Source organism: Torulaspora delbrueckii, chromosome 3 (genome assembly GCF_000243375.1).
Source record: "Torulaspora delbrueckii CBS 1146 chromosome 3, complete genome".
In the NCBI taxonomy this organism is placed as follows: Eukaryota; Fungi; Ascomycota; class Saccharomycetes; order Saccharomycetales; family Saccharomycetaceae; genus Torulaspora; species Torulaspora delbrueckii.
The window spans coordinates 262,253-280,336 of NC_016503.1; the positions used below are offsets into that span (position 1 = coordinate 262,253).

The following is an 18,084-nucleotide window of genomic DNA, read 5'->3' on the forward strand; positions in this document are numbered from 1 at the left end:
AAAGATGAAGGATTGACCCCTTTATATAGTTCTTGGGGTACCATCCATGCTCCTTTCAAAAAGAACTCAATGGTACTAGGCTCTTCTCGAAAACAGCTCATCTCATTACTTTGGGCCCCTTGGTTCCCTTAATTCGGTTAGTCTCTTTTCAAGTTCTCCAAAGTTCTATGACCTTCTATGACCTTCCATGAAATTCTCAATGGAAAAAATCCAGAAATTTCTAGAAGATTCCAGAAGATGCTGGAAAGCTCAAGAGCGAACATAGTAGACTCCGCTAACGACAGTCGGTTCATCTTCGTCTTCGTCACTATCGATATTGGGTAATTGGTGGTCAGATTCTGAGTCCTCATCGGAGCTTGTCGAGTTGAATTTGTTGTCGTAGACTCTCTTAGTCCGCGGAAGTTTGTTGCTCATGTGGGAGACCGTTAGACATCGCAACCACATCTCTTGATTTATCAAAGTAGCACAATACTCATCCGGAAGTGTCTCAAGTTGTAATGCCAATATCGAATCGAGCCTTTTTATCAAACTCGTCGATACTTGCGTACTGAACGTGACCAACTCTACTATACTGTGCCATTGAAGACTCGATCCGTAGTTACCGAAGAGCAGAGCATTGCAGAATGCAAATTGTAATTCGCCCAGTAGTCTATTGATATGTCCCTTGTATGATCGAGCGACGATCACGTGGTTGAGGTAATGAGACTTGTCCGTATAGTCTTCCATTCTGTGAGTGTCTCGTATTGCATCGTGTGACTTGAATTGGATGTTTGTGTAGTCGAAATGTGGAGCCGATTGCTGATCGTATCGATTCTTTAGCTTGTCATTTAGGACGCGTGATTCTTCTTGTGTGGTCATCGATGAGTCCACGTAAGGTGGTTCATTACCTGTGAGTGTCTGTATTTGTTCATATGTGATGCAACTGGTCAGTTCATACCAGTTTGTCTCCTCGATCTTGGGATAACTTACCATTAAATGACTATGCATCTCAATCATCGTGTCGTATTTGGCATCATCCGATTCCTTGAGCACACTGTAGGCACCGCTAGTTTCATCAAATTGTAGATACCTTCCCTTAGTTTCCTCAAACCAATATCCATACCTCACACATTCGGTTTCTTCATCACTACTACTAAAATGAATGACATGAATACCATCTGGTATATTCTTAACCCCACAAAATGGATTTCCAGCCTTTACCTCGAAAGAGAATTGATCAATACCAATGGTAACATCTCTGGGTTGCACTTTGCTGCCAAATATGATCGCTCTCATCGCTAGTTTGTTGTTGTTTGCCCTAATAGACTTTCCGAAAGTACACACGTAAATAGCGACTTTCCATTTTTCAACCTTATAAAGAGCCTCGAGATGATGAACTTATGAACAGAAATTCTTCACTATCAGAACAGATTAAACAACGTAGTCTCGCTAATGAACAATCTCATATTAGTGCTCAGTAGAGCTCAGCTGAGATGCATCTTGCTCTTTACATGATGAAATAATCATATTACACAGACCTGTACTGAACTTTTGTTTTGCAGAGAAATTTGATTGCCTTATTTCTGACCATCTCTTCTTATGCTTTCTTACAATAATATTTACTATAACAATCTCTTAATATATCCTTCCAAAGTGTCTTACAGCTCTATCGAATAATGATAGATGAGTTAAAGGTTTATTATAAACTTGATGTTATACATGCCGAGTTACTTCTCTAAGCTTATTTCTTAGCAGTCAATCTTCTCAAGTAGAAGGCCAATTCTTCACCTTCCAAGATGTAACCATCACATCTACCAGATTGACCTGGTCTAGAAGAGATAGCAGCGTACAATCTACCGGCACCGAATTGAGACTCAACAGAGGACTCGATCTTGGCAGATCCAGCTCTGGCAGCCCATTTCTTTTCAGTGCTCTTAGAAGCAGCAACGACCTCTTCATCACCCTTGGTGTTCTTCTTCTTACCTAGAGTAGCACCGTAGTGACCTTCGTACCATTGTCTGAAAGGAGTAGCATCGATTTGAACGATAGCAGCTTTAGTCAAAGTGTTGGTTCTAACCAATTCGTTGTTAGATGGATGGTAAGCAACACCCACGATTCTAGTCTTCTTGGCAAAACCTTCAGAAGCCCATGAAAAGTTACCAGTTTCGATTCTTAGAGCTCTGAATTTCTTGTTACCACCTCTGGTTCTAACGGTGTGAATTCTCTTAGTACCAATCTTGGTGTTTGCGGATTGACGACCCAATTCAAACTTTCTCTTCTTTCTGAATTGAGCACGCTTAGCACCGGTAGCGGATCTTTTGTGACGAGAATCACGAGAAATACCCATTTTATATCTGTAAGAGACACTTGGTTGTTAGTATATTGTTCAAAATTTAATTCCTTGAGATTTTTTTCACTCCCACTCGAGTTAACCGATTTCCCACAATATTATAGTAAATAACAATCTCTCTGGTAACATTGGTACATAGTTTCACATACGATTTGTCCTGGTGTTTCTTGTATTACAGTAGAACAGTTCAAGTCAAATTATCATTGAAAAATTATTATACATCAAGAGTATTGCACTGTACATTGCACTGTACAATGCAATAGGGCGAGCTAGGCGAGGGAGCATAATCCAATGGTGTGCCTGGAGCCAGGCCGAGAAGCTAGAAGGAGTTCTGCCTAGGAGAGTAGAGGTGGTCTGCCTGGCGAGATCGGCTGGTGAACCAACGCTCTTCTCTCTCTGGAAAGGAAGAACTTTTCGCCTCGCGCAAAGAAAAAATGAAATATTTCAAAAATGGTGTATTGCTTGAGCGGAAGTGTATGTGTGTGGGTGCTAAATAACAGTCACTTGAAAACTTTCAGACTGCTCATCGCATAAGACAGCCTATTGGACTCATTAATAACTTTAGTCATCGCTAAGTGCAAGGTCTCTCAGTGGTCAATATGTCTACTTATGATCAGGTGGAGATCGAAGATATGACTTTCGACGTCGATACTCAGACGTTCACATATCCTTGTCCCTGTGGTGATCGTTTTCAGATTTTCATAGATGACATGTACGATGGTGAAAATATCGCTGTGTGTCCAAGCTGTTCCCTAATGATTGAAGTTGTCTTTGAGAAGGAAGATCTGACAGAATATTACGAAGAGGCCGGTAGTCAACCACCGGAACCGGTGGCTGTTGCCAGTTGAGAGAAACTTATGTTGAAATTTGAACATGAACGGAAAATAAAAAAAATGGGTGGGACTACCTCCTAGAGCAGAATCGCTGAGTCCTGTCCATTCTATATAGATTAATTAGTCGCCCTTTGGTTGCTACTTAAACTTGTATAAACTTCAATATCGTTGCGCGCCTTTATCGCTAAATATCCGGATAATCGCTGATGCATGGTAAAATTAAAGATTTAACATCTTGGCAATATTGACAATATCTTTACAGCATCTTTCAACAACTAGCTCGAAAATCAAGTGCCATGGACGTACCACATCCTTCTCCTCCTCCAAAGGAACTACCTGTTGAACCAACTTCTTTGAAAAGAGTCGCTAGACCAATTAGGCATGTGAAATATGTTGCAACTAAAGCATTGATCTTTTATTCCAAAGATGGTCCCATGGAGTTTACCTATGAAAAGAGGATCAAGACTCCTATCTCAAAAAATAAATTGGTTGTAGAAGTACGCCATGTGGGACTTAACCCGATTGATATGAAGATCCGGAATGGCTACAAGAATGGCGTATACGGAGAGATTGGTCTCGGTAGAGAATACAGTGGTGTAGTCAATATGGTGGGTGAAAATTTGCAATCTCAATGGCATGAAGGCGATGAAGTTTGCGGAATTTATTTCCATCCTCACTCTGGGAGTGGGACTTTGCAAAGTTCAATCCTAGTTGATCCTAGTGAAGATCCCATTTTACTGAAACCCGAGAATATCTCTAGTCAGGAGGCTGCCGGGTCAATGTACTGTTTGGGAACCGCTTTCAACATCTTGGACAAATTACAGAGATCGGGGAAACTTAAGCCGGATTCTAATATCTTAATCAATGGTGGTACAAGTTCTGTCGGGATGTTTGCCGTTCAATTGCTCAAGAATTACTACCATGTGGTGAAGAAAATTGTCATTGTGACGACAAGTACGGGGTCCAACGTTTACTCGGAGAATTTCCCAGATTTTGTCGATGATATGATTTTCATTAACTATTTAAACTGTCGTGGTAAATCCAGTAAACCACTTAGACAGATGATCAAGGAGCAAAAGGCCATCGAGTATGACGATGCAGGCTCTGAGATTAAAATTGACTACAATCAGGGAAAATTCGACATTGTGCTAGATTTTATTGGTGGTTATGATATACTCTCCCATTCGAGTTCACTAATACACTCTGGTGGTGCCTACGTGACCACTGTTGGGGACTATGTGGAAGACTACAAGGGCGACGTTTTCGACTCCTGGGATAACCCCAGTGCTAATGCTAGAAAGATGTTTGGCTCGGTGTTGTGGTCTTATAGCTACACCCATTTCCATTTCGATACAAACGCTAAATCTGCATCAAAGAATGATTGGATTAATAGATGTGGAGAGTTCTTGGAAAAAGGGGTGGTCAAATGTGTGATAGATAAGAACTATCATTGGAAAGAGCATAAGGAGGCATTCTCATACATGGGCACACAGCGGGCTCAAGGTAAACTAATAATGGAAGTGGAGAAATTTTAAATGAAGGAAGGTATATGTTTTATACGTTCTATGTAATACTTAATGCTCTTATGTTGACGATCATTTCATAGATAGTCCGACGCAGAATAAGAGCACCGCGAGACCAATGTAAAGCAAGGAGGAAGATTTCCGATTATCTTCACTTTGTTTCCCGTTAATTGATTTCAACGCTTCCTCAGCACGTATTCTGTCTTCTGGGTCCAAGATCTCTTCGATGGTGATAGCCTTCTCTTTAGCGGCCTGCACTATTGCATCCTCTTTGTCCTTCGACAAATCCTTCTCAGTGATCTTGCCACTTGCTCTTCTTGCCTCCAACTCTTTCATATTCGACTCCACTACCTCAGGGAAAACCATCTTAAACCTTAGGTTCTGATGTGTATTGTAATCCATCGATCTTGCAGCCAGTATCTTCTTTTGCTGATCAGTCGTCGCGATAGAACCAGTAGTAGCTTCATCTCCAGTCATAAAGCTCAATAACCCATTGAGTATGGTCGAAACCGACCAACTAGGGTTCCATGTATTAGGATGATAATCACTCATTGATAGACATAGTCGAGTGTTCTCTCTAAATCGGCCGTTGGGTGTCACCATACGGATAGCAGGAGGTTTGTAAGGATAATCTGATGGGAAGGTCAATGTCCCATGGTACTGGCCTTCAAAATAAGGCGTATCGGCAGGTCCGGTAATAATATAGTGCCACTCCAAAATGTTGTTCTCATTCGGACGTGCTAGTATGTAAGGTGGAGGGTTCTCTACCATTAACTTGTACTCCTTCGTCAACCTCTTATGTGCCTGTTTCGTAGCCATCACGGTACAACTTTCTTCAGCTTAACTTAGATGTATAGCTTTCATGAAGTGATGATCAACACGTCGCTTTAAAGAGAAGCTCGCTTCTTAACTAAAACAAACCGTGATAGCACAGAAAGAAAGGCCTCGCTATGCAAATAGACAACAGGCCTGTTGGAGGCCAATCATGAACCATCAGGACCGACTATGAGACTTAGACGTTCATTATGGTCCTTGAAAGTGTGAATCACGTGATCTGAAAATTTTTTTGGCTGGGAACGTCAAACTATACCGATTTGCAGCAGAAGAGTGGTCTAAATAGGCTCGCCGATGGCCAGATTAGTGGGCATACGCTCTATTTTATGGTGGGTAGCTACGAGGTAGACCGTCTATTGACGCCTCCAGAGTCTGAAAGAATGTCTTCCAACAGTATAAAGTTGCTTGCAGGTAATTCTCACCCAGAGCTGGCCGAGGTTATATCAAAAAGACTGGGTATACCGTTATCCAAGGTTGGTGTGTACCAGTATTCTAACAAAGAGACATCAGTGACTATTGGGGAAAGTATTCGTGATGAGGATGTATACATTATTCAGACCGGAACAGGAGAACAGGAAATTAATGATTTCTTGATGGAACTTTTGATTATGATTCATGCTTGTAAGACTGCATCAGTCAGAAGAGTTACGGCTGTCATTCCTAATTTCCCATATGCTAGACAGGATAAAAAGGACAAGTCTCGTGCTCCGATTACTGCGAAATTGATTGCCAACCTCTTGCAAACTGCAGGTTGTGACCATGTCATCACCATGGATTTGCACGCTTCGCAAATTCAAGGTTTCTTCCATATCCCAGTTGATAATTTGTATGCTGAACCTAGTGTGTTGAACTATATCAAGACGAAGACTGATCTGGCGAACGCTATTTTGGTTTCGCCTGATGCTGGTGGTGCCAAGAGAGTTGCATCTTTGGCAGATAAGCTGGATTTAAACTTCGCTTTGATTCATAAGGAAAGACAAAAGGCCAATGAAGTGTCAAAAATGGTTCTTGTTGGTGATGTAACGGGAAAATCTTGTCTTCTGATCGATGATATGGCTGACACATGTGGTACGTTGGTCAAGGCTACGAACACACTGATGGATCATGGCGCTAAGGAAGTTATAGCTATTGTTTCACACGGAATATTTTCCGGAGCCGCTAGGGAAAGGCTCAAGAATAGTAGGCTATCTCGGATAGTGTGCACAAACACTGTGCCTGTCGATCTCGATCTTGATATACTGGACCAAATTGATATCAGCCCGACTCTGGCTGAAGCCATAAGAAGGTTGCATAACGGTGAATCCGTTTCCTATCTGTTCACTCATGCACCATTGTAAATTTAAAACAACATAATTATGTACTCCCAAATAATGATAAATACCAAGAGCCCTCTAATTTCAAGTATTTCTCATGAAATTGAAGAGCTTTGATTTTGGTCTAGATTTCTTCGATGATGATGAAGAAGTCTTACGCTCTGCATTCTGACTGACTTTATCATACTCCTGTGTCTCTTCAACTCCGGGGCTACTTTCCTTTTGCGCGGCAGCTTTAAGAGAAGTGGACCTTATCAAATCGTCGCACTTTATTAGTTGCTCGATGTTGTCTTCGTAGTCCTTTGGCTCACGACTTAAATCTTGATTCTCACTTTGAGCGATCTCCTTGTAGAATAGGACATACGCAGTGGTTAAAGAATCTCTGTCGCCAATAAACTTGGACACAGTGCTTTCGTGGACTGCTTCCACCGTCTCGTCATCGAAAAGTAACCATCCAAAGTTGTCGTTTTTACACAAAGAAACGTAATGACCATGTTGAGGTCCACCACCCATATGAACGACGATACCAGTTAACTCGTATTTCTTAGATACCGAAGAACAGAACGATGAACAGACATCTAGTTTTAGAGGATAGTGAATTTTGTTGAAAAGTTTGATGTTACAATTTTGTTCCTCTGAATACTTGAATCTCTTCAGATGCAAAGCTAATGTATGAGGCAGCTGCTTTAAACCAACTTTTCTCTCCGCCTCTTGCAAACCACAGCACTCATCACAATAAAATTTGTTCGATCCTGAAAGCATTTCCCGTTGCTGATAGCTCCTTAGCAGCGCTTGTATGTCGGTTTCTTCATCATCCTGTACCTCAATAGGGAAATCCAAGAAGGGCTCATCTCGAGATGTGACATTATCGCAAGTCAAACATTTAATTCTGTAGGTCAAAGTACCTTGGAATAGACCGTTAATAAAATTGTCATATTTCTTTGCGGGATCTTGAATTGAATCAATGTCTTTTTGTATATATTCACTCAATTCATTAAGTAGGAAGTTCAGAAACTCATGAGCATCCTGATGCATAGTTGTGTTGAAAAGCAGATTTTCCCTCTTTAGTGTCTCCACAAATGAAATCGGAGATACAACACCTGTTAGTGAATGGTTCTCGGTAATACACTCGAAAATGTCTTTGAGGCTGTTATAAAGGTTTGAAACTTTCGACTCATTCAGAAGATGATCGACGTTCAATATTGGTCCTCTTATCAGCGCCGCCTTTTTCCTTTGTTCACTGGAAAAGACCTTTTGCGTGGTATGAGAATTGGTGGGTACATTGTTGGTGACAACTTCTTCAGATCCTAGTCTGGTCATAGTTTCAGCTGGCTTCACAGTTGAGATTGGGACTGACTGAGAAGTTTCAGCAGGTTCAGTTTTGGACGGTAGAGGTCTACCGACCACGACATTGCGAGAATCCTCATGAAGTTTCTCGCTTATAACGTCTGACGCCATTAGAGTTGCATGAACAGGTTCGGGACCATGAGTTTGAGATTTAGAGCTGGTGTCTATTGGTATAGTCATGGTTTCCTTGCCGCTAAACTCAAATTTCTTGAGCAAAAATGAGGAATTACGTCTCTGTAGAAAGTTTGGCTTGGAATTGTCACTGTTGCTGTGGTTTTTCGTGTGATCTTCATTTTCACTAGGCCCTTCACTTCCATTGTGATGATCATTACTTTCATGGTGTACGTTACCGTTACTACCGGGATTAATGGTGCTGCCATCAATGCTCCGTCCATTACTTTGTTGTTGATGGTGATGACCATGTGCATGGTGCGGATGACCATTGGATCCATTATCATGCCCTGAATTCCCATTCGAAGCAGGCTGAAAACTGCCTTCTGTAAAGAATCGAGGATTATTGCCCGGCATTTCCGATTTACGCTTTCTCTTGATCTTTGGATCTCTCTCCAGGTGCTGCAGGAGTAGCAGCCTGAACTCAGTCAAGTTATAGAGACATTGGAGCACTGAGTTACAGTAACATGTATTTCCAAAATTCTCATAGCCAAATACCTTATTAGAACCATCACCAAAAGGCATGCTCTCAGTGATTTTTGTGAATAAGAGACCGGATGAGTTCAGATCGATCGCAGTATCAACGGAAGTGCTTAACAAGCTTTGCATCGTATCACTTCCTGTATACCCATCAAGCATAGCAAGCCGATCATTGAATGGTGGATCATGAGCTTGATTATTAACAAGAGTCGCAGAAGTCTTTCTTCTTTCATTAATTCGCACAGGCAGGGGCTTGGAGAGGGAATCTGTAGATTCATAGGCCTCGTCGCGATCTTCCACCTCGGGCGTCAATTGCGAATTTGCATCTAAATCATCTCTCACACTCTTCTTCTTGTTTGACTTACTCAGCCATCGTTTAAGCATCTTTGTAAGGCCTATCTATTCGGTTTCGATGTGAAGTACCTTGTAATGTTATACACTCCACGGTTTCCAGCAAGTCTTTCAGGGTGATTTCTAGAAAATCACACACAGTAAAAAATCCTGAATTGTAAACAGTCAACCTGGAATGCTCTGGACTATGTTAGGCACTCAGTCCAATAGATATGTGGTATCTCGAGATTTATTTCTCTAATTCATTACCTTTCTTCGCCCTCGAGCACACCCCGTTCGCGCTATGCGCCTTCCATAGTAAAGACAAAGAACATCGGTATTTCAAGATATTTAAACATGTAGAATATGAACCCCAAATGCTCAATAGATAGAGTGATCAAAATTAACTGCGATCATTCAAAATGTTCTTGAAATAGCGATTCCTCTTACTCAGATTTAGACTAACAGTATCATCATTTTTCAAATTGCACTATTGCTGGAGTTTTTCAAACCTAGCCTCTTTTAAGTCAGCTTTTAATTCAATCTTCAATATCTAGAGGTCTGTCGAGGCGATCAAGAATAACCTCTGAACTAGCCTTGTAGATTAAATACTTGTGAAATAATGATTTAGTTGGTATACAGGATTGAAGTGATCATTAATGTCATTGAATAAATACGAATAAATAATATAAATAATTTTGAAGCAGGTTAATTACAAGAAATCGATGTGAGTCATCAAATCTAAAGGTGCATTTCTGCTTGAACTCAAAACTCAGGTTCCATGTTCATGTCAAACCACCCCAGGAAGTCGTCATTGACCGAATTTCCTTCAATCCAACCAGTACTTTGCTGTTGAAAAAACGTCTCGAGATCGGAAAGCTGGCCAATAGCTGGTCTGTTAACGCTGTTGTTACCACTACCGACATGTGCTGTTTCGGCAGGATTGAAATTGGGCGAAGCGCTTTGTAGGAACATACTGAGATTGGTGAAACTGTCTGAGTTTGGACTCCTTGCCGTAGCTTCACTTAGGCTAGTTGACCTCGCGGCAGCGCTTTGGGATGGCCTTTGCGACTGAGGTATCGATCTGTTTAGCGTAAGGTTGGAAGCCAAGGAATTGTTCATCACAAACAATGAATTAGAATGCGGTTTCATCGACGTTATGCCAGAGTCTACTCTATGCGGTACATGAGCCGCAGATGTGCTGCTAGATCTTTGCATACTCATGTTGTCCTTGGCTACCTTAACTGCAGCGATATCGAAGCTTGTAGCACGGCTTTCTTCGTTATCACTCTCAGCGTTTCTTGGGACAACAGATGGACTTGGTTGCTGGGAAATAGGCTCCGTTGAGCCCAGTGGTGTTTTGTTTGCCACTTGCAAAGTACTTGGGAAATTTGAAGACCCCACGGGTTGTGCGGGCTTGTCTAGACCGACAGTAAACGCTTGACGATTGACATAATTAGGAATGCTCTCCAAGTTGACACTACCTGTCTCATCCAGCATGGATAGCGGGATACCATTGATCTCAACAATCGCTCCGTCAGAGTCCTTGTTTGCCTTGGCGAGTTGTCTGGCATTTTTAAGTGCAGTTTTTGTGGGCACCAATTTAGTGACAGTAGTACCATTAGGCGTTGTCTGTATTATTGTCTCAAAATCCTCCTTTGAGATTTGGTTGTAAAAGGGAAGGGGATGCAGTTTCCTGTCTGTAGTAGGCAAGAAATCGTCACCGTTAGTTTTACGTTTGCTTGAGGCTTTAGCTAAGGCTTCTTCATTGTACTTAGGGTCCATTTCCCTTCTCCGAGCTTCATGAATGCACCAAACCAAATCGTAAAACAAGGAATCTGTTAAGTGCGATCTCATACGCGATATGATTCCGTCCTCTTCAACAAATACTGTTGGATGGGTAATGAGAACAAAGTTTAGCTTTTCTAAAACACTTGCTGTTCTAGAGATGTCATTCTCCACAGCAGTGGCCCAGGCACTAAGTTGGTTTCTGTAAACCCTGTGTACTGTAACGATGGACTGACGAGCAGAATCAAGGTACTTATTCAACAGCAAGGGTGTCAATTGCAGCTTGAACAGGATCAAAGCGGCAAAAGTGGTGCTGTGTCTGATATAGATCGGCAGCTCAATGAGTTGCCGAGTCTCGAGAAGACTCGTCAACAATGTCACTATTTTGGTAGCACCAAGGTACGCTTCGGTCACATACTGGCTTTGATCTTCTGTTGGGGTTCCCGGTAAAAAGGCGAAACAGCAAACCATGAGTTTGACATATAAATGGTATATTTGAACACCAGTATCTTGCTCAAAATTTAACTTTCGGTCAAGAAGTTCCAATTCTCTCTCCAAAATGGCTAGTGAGCTGGCTCTATCCCTCGACTCCATAAGACCGTCAACACTTACTACGCTCGACCCCATGACCTTGCATAGCTTGGCTTGGAAATTGGCGAGACATATCAATCTGCGGAAACTTCTCGGCAATTTGTTACCGTCCGACTCAAGAGATTTTTCCTGCTTTTGTTGATCACCACTGCCGTTTTTGGCATTGGTGTTTCCGCCTGTTGAAGATTGGTCCTCAGAGTTAGTCCCCTCCTGATTATTTTTAAGATCTTTGTCAGAATGGTTCTGCGAAGTATCACTGTCTTCTTCATCTTGACCAAACCGTGCGTTCTCTATCAGAAAATCTGTTTGAGAAGTTGGTGGTAACCCCAGTATGCTGGCCCAGCAAAGCTCGGCGAAGAAAATACCTAGCCAAGTTCTGGTTCTCCATTTTTCGGCATCTGGCATCGAAGTCTGTGTTCTGGTGAACTCTGAAATGAATTCTCCTCTATGCAGTCCTAATTGATAGGATAGAGACTTGGCTAGCCCCACGAACCTGTAGGAGCAGTCATCTAGAACTTTTTGATTGGGTAGTGGCCATATGCACAGAATTAGAAGGGCTTGTGAGATGTGAGTAGACCTTGGAGTTCGTATCCAACATGTTTCAATAGCCAGTTGTTTAATGAGCGAGGAGAGCTTCATGTACAAGGATGGTTCGGGATCGGAGAGACAGGCAGTCAACATAACAGTCCAGAACAAAAGCTGTGATTGCGAATAAAGTTCAGTAGCTGAATTAGAACTGAAAATTGGAAAATAAGGAAGATATTTCGTCACAAAGATACGGTGCAGTTCATTAGCCTTGTCTATAGAAATTCTGACATCGCCGATCACAAATTCATCGATGCTGGCATAGGGGGAAGGTAAAAGTGGTATAGCATTAGTAGTGGCAACAACAGGTGACTTCTTATTTGCAATCGATGCATCTTTATCACCACTCTTCTCATCACTTAGTCTACTATGAGTGCTTTTCTTGGAAGCGGAATGCGAGCTTATTGAAGAATTGGCTGGACTATTGAGCTCAGATGCATCAGTAGAAGTTTCGCAGACGGATGTATTTCTTTGTAAAGCCATTTGCAACACCGGAGGTAACGAGTCCTTATGGGGCGCAGAATCGTTCAACAAATAGGGCTGTTTCATGGAAGTATCACACCTAATACTGTGGCCATCATTTGGTGAACTTGTTGATGAAGGTTTGGGATCCTCTTGTAATAAATGAGGTTCTCTGGCCAAGAACGTCTGCACTGACACTTTTCTTTCAGGCGGTTTCTGTTCCAACACATTCTTCCTCAAAGGCCGCTGGAGTAACCGCTGACGTGGTTTGATGAAAAGTTGATTGATCTTGGAGATGTCTATCGCTTTCAAAGTCTTAGTCAATTCCTGCCCTAATTCATTTCCCTGCAGGGCTTTCGCAATCAAACTCTCATTTCTTGTCAAATACTCAATCTTCAGCTTTAGCTCGTCAACATCTCTGCGCAAGTTTTGTAATTGGGATCCTTTCTTAGGCCTGAACTGCGGATCTATCTCACAATGAAGTCCCATCCTTTCACAACGAGAACACGGAGCAGGAAAATTCTCACTTGCATTACATCTGATCTTATGCTGTCTACAATGTGTACATGAAGTAACTGGTCGGTGGCCTGTTGTCATCTGTTGACTTCCATTGTTCGTATTCTGAGGCTTTAATTCGAGATGAGTTGGAGATGGGGACCCACTAACATTCTCTAGATCTTCCGACTTGGACCTTTGAGGCTTCTTAGCCCTATGGGGCAAATCTGACTGAAAATCAGGACTTGACTGTCGCTTCAACTTTCGTAATTCGACGCTTGTAGTTGCCGATCCTACTTCCGGATCGTTTCCGGCATCAGGATCTTCCCTCTTGAACTCCGGTGGGGTTCCCATGATATCTAACCGGTATCAATAACCACCGAATTAATAAATAATGTTATGGATAGCAGCTATAAGCTGTGTAAAGCACAGAGGCTAGACCTTTTCCTTGTAAATCGAATTTCGGTTCAACCGATTTCTTTCAAAGCGATGCGAGTTTCTGTCAAATCGCTCCTTGACAGAAAACTTGAAGAAGATTTCAACTTATTTATGAATGTTAAAAGAATGTATTATATATAGTTCGTAATCAGGCCTTGGTGTAACGCAAGTATGGCTTGACGGTCTTGTAGTCACCGAACTTCTTGGACGCATCTGCATCAGAGACAGTAGGTGGGATAATAACATCCTCCCCCTCTTGCCAGTTGATAGGGGTCACAACACCTTTGGCATCAGCCTTTTGCAAAGCATCAATCACTCTCAAGACTTCAGAAGTGTTTCTGCCGACAGAAGGTGGGTATGTGAAAGAAATTCTTAGCTTCTTAGAGGGGTCAATAATGAAAACCGATCTGATAGTGGCCACTGGAGCTTTCCCAAGTTGCTTGAAACCTTCCTCATCGACCATATCGTACAGGAAAGCGATTTCCTTGTCCACGTCCGCGATGATTGGGAATTCGAACTTGTTCAAACCGTTGACTTCCTCAATATCCTTGATCCATTTCTTGTGTGATTCGACATCCTCAGCAGACAGCCCAATCAACTTAACACCGCGCTTATCAAATTCTGGCTTCAATTTAGAGAAAGCACCCAATTCAGTCGTACAAACTGGTGTGAAGTCAGCTGGGTGTGAGAAGAAAACACCCCAGGAATCACCCAAATAGTCATGGAAGTTGATCTTACCCTTGGTGGTCTCTGCATCAAAGTTTGGGACTACAGTATTGATTCTCAATCTTGGTTGATCCTCCTGTTTGAAGTTTCTTAAAGTTCTCACAGCGATCTTCAAAGGCTGTTGTCTTTGCAACAAAGACTGTCTAGACTGAAACAAAGCACGGGAAAACATAATCAAGCAGTTGGTTGGCCTCAATGCCTTGTAAAGAGAGGATTCATCTCTGCTTAATGCTTCCTCTTATATATGGAGAAGTACTATTAAAAGGGATAAAGTCAAAAAGCCACAATTTCAAAGCCTAAAAGCGGGTAACTTTTGGACCGTTTTGTCTGGGAAAAGCTCGGCGGCTGTATGTTTACTTGAACGTGCCACTCTTGAAGAGCAGAGAAGTCATGTTATGATGGTATTTAGCGGCGATGAAGGGTAGCACGTCAGGGATGAGTGGCATTGGAGAATCCACAAGGAGAAAGACCGTTTTTGGAGCTCCATTGGCAAGACCTCGCGAGTCAGAACAACAAGAGGGCCGTGTGAGTTCCAATATGAGGGTTTATGTGAGGTGTAGATCGAGAAATGAGCAGGAGATTGAGGAGAAGAGTAGTGTGGTAATATCTACGTTGGGCGCAAAAGGTCGAGAAGTGATTTTGTCGAATGGTGCAGGGTCCCTATCGCATTCAAAGAGAACTTATACATTTGATCAGGTTTTTGGTGCGGAGAGTGATCAGGAGACTGTGTTTGATGAAGTGGCTAAGGACTATATTAGCGAAATGTTGGAAGGGTATAACTGTACTGTGTTTACGTATGGTCAGACGGGGACAGGTAAGACTTATACGATGTCTGGAGATATCAGTATTCTTGGAGATTTAGATTCTCAGGATAAGATCTTGCTTGGAGAGCATTCGGGAATAATACCGCGAGTATTGGTGGATCTCTTTAAGCAATTATCACAGGAAACTAACGAATATACAGTGAAAGTCTCGTTTCTTGAGCTGTACAACGAGAAATTGAAGGATCTGCTTGCTGAGAGTGAGCAGGAGGAGGAGAATATTAGGATCTTTGACAATAACTCTGGTTTTAACTGCAACAAGAATGTGAAACAGCTAGTGAAATTAGATGGATCTTCTCATCGCACTTCTTCCGCGTCTTCGTCATCTTCATCTATCATGGTGAAGGGAATGGAAGAATTTTATATCAAGAGTGCTCACGAGGGCTTAGAATTGCTGATGACCGGATCTTTGAAAAGAAAGGTAGCTGCCACGAAGTGCAACGACCTCTCCTCAAGATCTCACACGGTCTTCACCATTACTACCAATGTTGCTAGAACAGATCCTGTGTCTAATGAACAATATATCAAGATTGGCAAGTTGAATTTAGTAGACTTAGCTGGTAGCGAAAATATAAACCGATCTGGAGCTGAAAATAAGAGAGCTCAGGAGGCAGGTCTGATCAATAAGTCATTATTGACACTTGGGAGGGTCATCAATGCTTTGGTAGATAACTCACAACATATACCGTATCGGGAGTCAAAATTGACGAGACTTCTGCAGGATTCCTTAGGAGGCAAGACTAAGACATGTATCATAGCAACTATATCTCCGGCTAAGATCTCCATGGATGAAACTGTGAGTACACTGGAATATGCCACACGAGCAAAATCGATTAAGAATACCCCACAGGTTAATCAGTCAATGTCGAAGAATTCATGTCTGGGAGAATATATCCATGAGATCGAGAGACTAAGGCAAGAACTCAAAGCTTCGAGGCAAAAGGAAGGTATGTACATTACGGAGGATCAATTTCAACTATACGAGAGCAACAGTATACTGGTGGAAGAACAAAAAGTAAGGATACAAAATATGGAAGACCAAATACTTAAGTTTAAAGCGAAATACGTTGAACAAACAAACTTGAGCAAAGATGCTGAAAAGAGGTTGAAGCAGTCCCAATTACTTTGCAAAAAACTCTCAATAGAGAAAGCTGAAATGAGTGAAAATTTCCAAAGCTTTCGACAAACGTGCACTGAGTACGTTGATAGTGTTGAAGACATACACCGATCTAATCTTGAACTGATCCGGTCTTTAAAAGATGAGCGTGATGATCTGTTTGGTAAATCAGTCGAATCCGGGAACATGATATCATCTCTCATAGCCGATAACATAAGGCAAGGGAAGAATTTGTCGAAGCTAAATTCATCATTGCAGGCCTACAGCTCAAAATATGATCAAGTATCTGCTGGCGTATTCGAAGAGATGGAATCGAATGTGATTTTTCATAAGAATGCTATTGTTGGTCAGCTTTCTTCAATTTCTCTAGACACCTTCATGACAAATATACGGAGCATGCACAGTGCCCTAATCAAGGTCTTCAGTGAGCTCCAAACATATCGCTTCGATGAAAAGGGAATCATTTTCTCAGCACATAGATCCATATTGAATCAGTGCTACCGCCGTGTGTGCCACTTTATGACGATGTTAGATTCTTCCTTTTCGGGCCTGGTACACGGTCTGCGACAGGCATCTGAATTAAGCTTAGATGAAGTTGATAAATTGGGTGACAGCTATTCTGGCAGGGCATGTGAAGTTATTGAAGCCCAAAAGAGGCACATTGAGGATATGGAAAACAAACTGTGTCGAAAGAGCCAAGCGCTGGAAAAATCGAATGCTCATATTTTGAGCTTACAAGAATACTTTGCAGAGAATATCATGAAGCAGAGGAGCAAAATTTTCGACGATTTGAAGAAAGCAGTCGAGACCGCTGAAGGCCATCAACTGAGTCTTGAAGAAGATGTTCTCAAAAAATCAATTGACACGCTGCAGATCGTTAAGAATGAAATGTGCACAGAGCACGTCACGAGTCTTCACGAGATGGCAGAGTTGGGCACATCATCACTGAACTCATTCTCAGAGTTGGTGAAAAGCTTTAGAAACAAACTTTCCCAGTTATCTCATGGGAGCACCGACCGTTTAAGCCATCTGCTTGCGACAAACTCAATAACAAAGGAGCTTCATGATTTTAAGAAAGCCATAGTAATTGAGTGTAGCGATCACAAGTCACAGAGTCTCGTGGAAAAGATTGACGAGTTGAACACCAGAATTTCTAGCCATGTTGAGGCCGTCATCCTAGAATCATCCGACGCGATTTCAGAAAGCAGTAATAAAGTTTCTGCAGCATCTGGTCAAGCAAAACAGCGACTCGAAAATGCGGTATCAGAGCTAGATGCACTATGTGAGTATCTCATGGCAAACTATAAGGAAAATTTCAATCAAATCACCAAGACACAGGACCGTATAATTTCCGACCACTGTGCTGATGTACAGCTTTCAATAGCCACTCTGGAAAACTTCGCGCAGCATTTTGACGTGCCCACCCAGCCACGAATCAAAGTGGAAGTATCAAACTCTTTTGGTAGCCAACTTCCAAAGCTAAGAAGTCCTGGAAAATCTGATAAACAAGAAGAATGGCAAAATGGTACTGAAAATGAAAACGTTTGTTCACCTACAAGAAATCATCTAATTTTTAATCCTAGTACACCAGTTCCAGTGCCGGATCAGCCGCTTTCAAAAGTCTTACTACCAAGGAGCATTAATTCTAATGCAAAGCGCCCGACAATGCTACCCATCGACCTTAAGAAACCACAGATAACATATAACAACAACTTGAAACGCCGATTTACCACAGAGCCCGTCATTGAAAGGGATGATGCACAGGAAAAGAGGCCAAGATCGGGTGGAACATAGCGGTCTCAAGACCGAAGTCATTGCAATCAGCACTTAACAAACTGACTGCTTAGCATCCATTTCATTTAATACTGTATTAATTATAAGTAATGAATAGAATTGTCGAC

At 42.0% G+C, this 18,084-nt stretch overlaps 10 protein-coding genes across 10 annotated transcripts; 4 read left to right on the forward strand and 6 right to left on the reverse strand.

Annotated features, from left to right (window-relative positions):
* Nucleotides 1–249: 249 nt before the first annotated feature.
* AAR2 (U5 snRNP complex subunit AAR2) lies at nucleotides 250–1,275 on the reverse strand (the record flags this gene model as incomplete). The annotated part of the gene is made up of 1 exon (XM_003680203.1): nucleotides 250–1,275. One exon carries the CDS (start codon nucleotides 1,273–1,275, stop codon nucleotides 250–252), a length of 1,026 nt encoding a protein of 341 aa, XP_003680251.1.
* Nucleotides 1,276–1,720: 445 nt separating this feature from the next.
* RPS8B (40S ribosomal protein eS8) lies at nucleotides 1,721–2,326 on the reverse strand (the record flags this gene model as incomplete). Its single annotated transcript, XM_003680204.1, has 1 exon — nucleotides 1,721–2,326. One exon carries the CDS (start codon nucleotides 2,324–2,326, stop codon nucleotides 1,721–1,723), a length of 606 nt encoding a protein of 201 aa, XP_003680252.1.
* A 602-nt stretch (nucleotides 2,327–2,928) lies between these two features.
* KTI11 (Kti11p) lies at nucleotides 2,929–3,177 on the forward strand (the record flags this gene model as incomplete). Its single annotated transcript, XM_003680205.1, has 1 exon — nucleotides 2,929–3,177. The coding sequence occupies one exon, from the start codon at nucleotides 2,929–2,931 to the stop codon at nucleotides 3,175–3,177; it is 249 nt and encodes an 82-aa protein (XP_003680253.1).
* Nucleotides 3,178–3,458: 281 nt separating this feature from the next.
* On the forward strand, nucleotides 3,459–4,697 carry TDEL0C01540 (uncharacterized protein; the record flags this gene model as incomplete). Its single annotated transcript, XM_003680206.1, has 1 exon — nucleotides 3,459–4,697. One exon carries the CDS (start codon nucleotides 3,459–3,461, stop codon nucleotides 4,695–4,697), a length of 1,239 nt encoding a protein of 412 aa, XP_003680254.1.
* A 60-nt stretch (nucleotides 4,698–4,757) lies between these two features.
* On the reverse strand, nucleotides 4,758–5,504 carry UBC6 (E2 ubiquitin-conjugating protein UBC6; the record flags this gene model as incomplete). Its single annotated transcript, XM_003680207.1, has 1 exon — nucleotides 4,758–5,504. The coding sequence occupies one exon, from the start codon at nucleotides 5,502–5,504 to the stop codon at nucleotides 4,758–4,760; it is 747 nt and encodes a 248-aa protein (XP_003680255.1).
* Nucleotides 5,505–5,899: 395 nt separating this feature from the next.
* TDEL0C01560 (ribose-phosphate diphosphokinase) lies at nucleotides 5,900–6,856 on the forward strand (the record flags this gene model as incomplete). The annotated part of the gene is made up of 1 exon (XM_003680208.1): nucleotides 5,900–6,856. The coding sequence occupies one exon, from the start codon at nucleotides 5,900–5,902 to the stop codon at nucleotides 6,854–6,856; it is 957 nt and encodes a 318-aa protein (XP_003680256.1).
* A 60-nt stretch (nucleotides 6,857–6,916) lies between these two features.
* Nucleotides 6,917–9,214, reverse strand: TDEL0C01570 (uncharacterized protein; the record flags this gene model as incomplete). Its single annotated transcript, XM_003680209.1, has 1 exon — nucleotides 6,917–9,214. One exon carries the CDS (start codon nucleotides 9,212–9,214, stop codon nucleotides 6,917–6,919), a length of 2,298 nt encoding a protein of 765 aa, XP_003680257.1.
* A 711-nt stretch (nucleotides 9,215–9,925) lies between these two features.
* On the reverse strand, nucleotides 9,926–13,435 carry SEF1 (Sef1p; the record flags this gene model as incomplete). Its single annotated transcript, XM_003680210.1, has 1 exon — nucleotides 9,926–13,435. The coding sequence occupies one exon, from the start codon at nucleotides 13,433–13,435 to the stop codon at nucleotides 9,926–9,928; it is 3,510 nt and encodes a 1,169-aa protein (XP_003680258.1).
* A 232-nt stretch (nucleotides 13,436–13,667) lies between these two features.
* On the reverse strand, nucleotides 13,668–14,417 carry PRX1 (thioredoxin peroxidase PRX1; the record flags this gene model as incomplete). The annotated part of the gene is made up of 1 exon (XM_003680211.1): nucleotides 13,668–14,417. One exon carries the CDS (start codon nucleotides 14,415–14,417, stop codon nucleotides 13,668–13,670), a length of 750 nt encoding a protein of 249 aa, XP_003680259.1.
* Nucleotides 14,418–14,659: 242 nt separating this feature from the next.
* KIP1 (Kip1p) lies at nucleotides 14,660–17,977 on the forward strand (the record flags this gene model as incomplete). Its single annotated transcript, XM_003680212.1, has 1 exon — nucleotides 14,660–17,977. The coding sequence occupies one exon, from the start codon at nucleotides 14,660–14,662 to the stop codon at nucleotides 17,975–17,977; it is 3,318 nt and encodes a 1,105-aa protein (XP_003680260.1).
* Nucleotides 17,978–18,084: the final 107 nt, after the last annotated feature.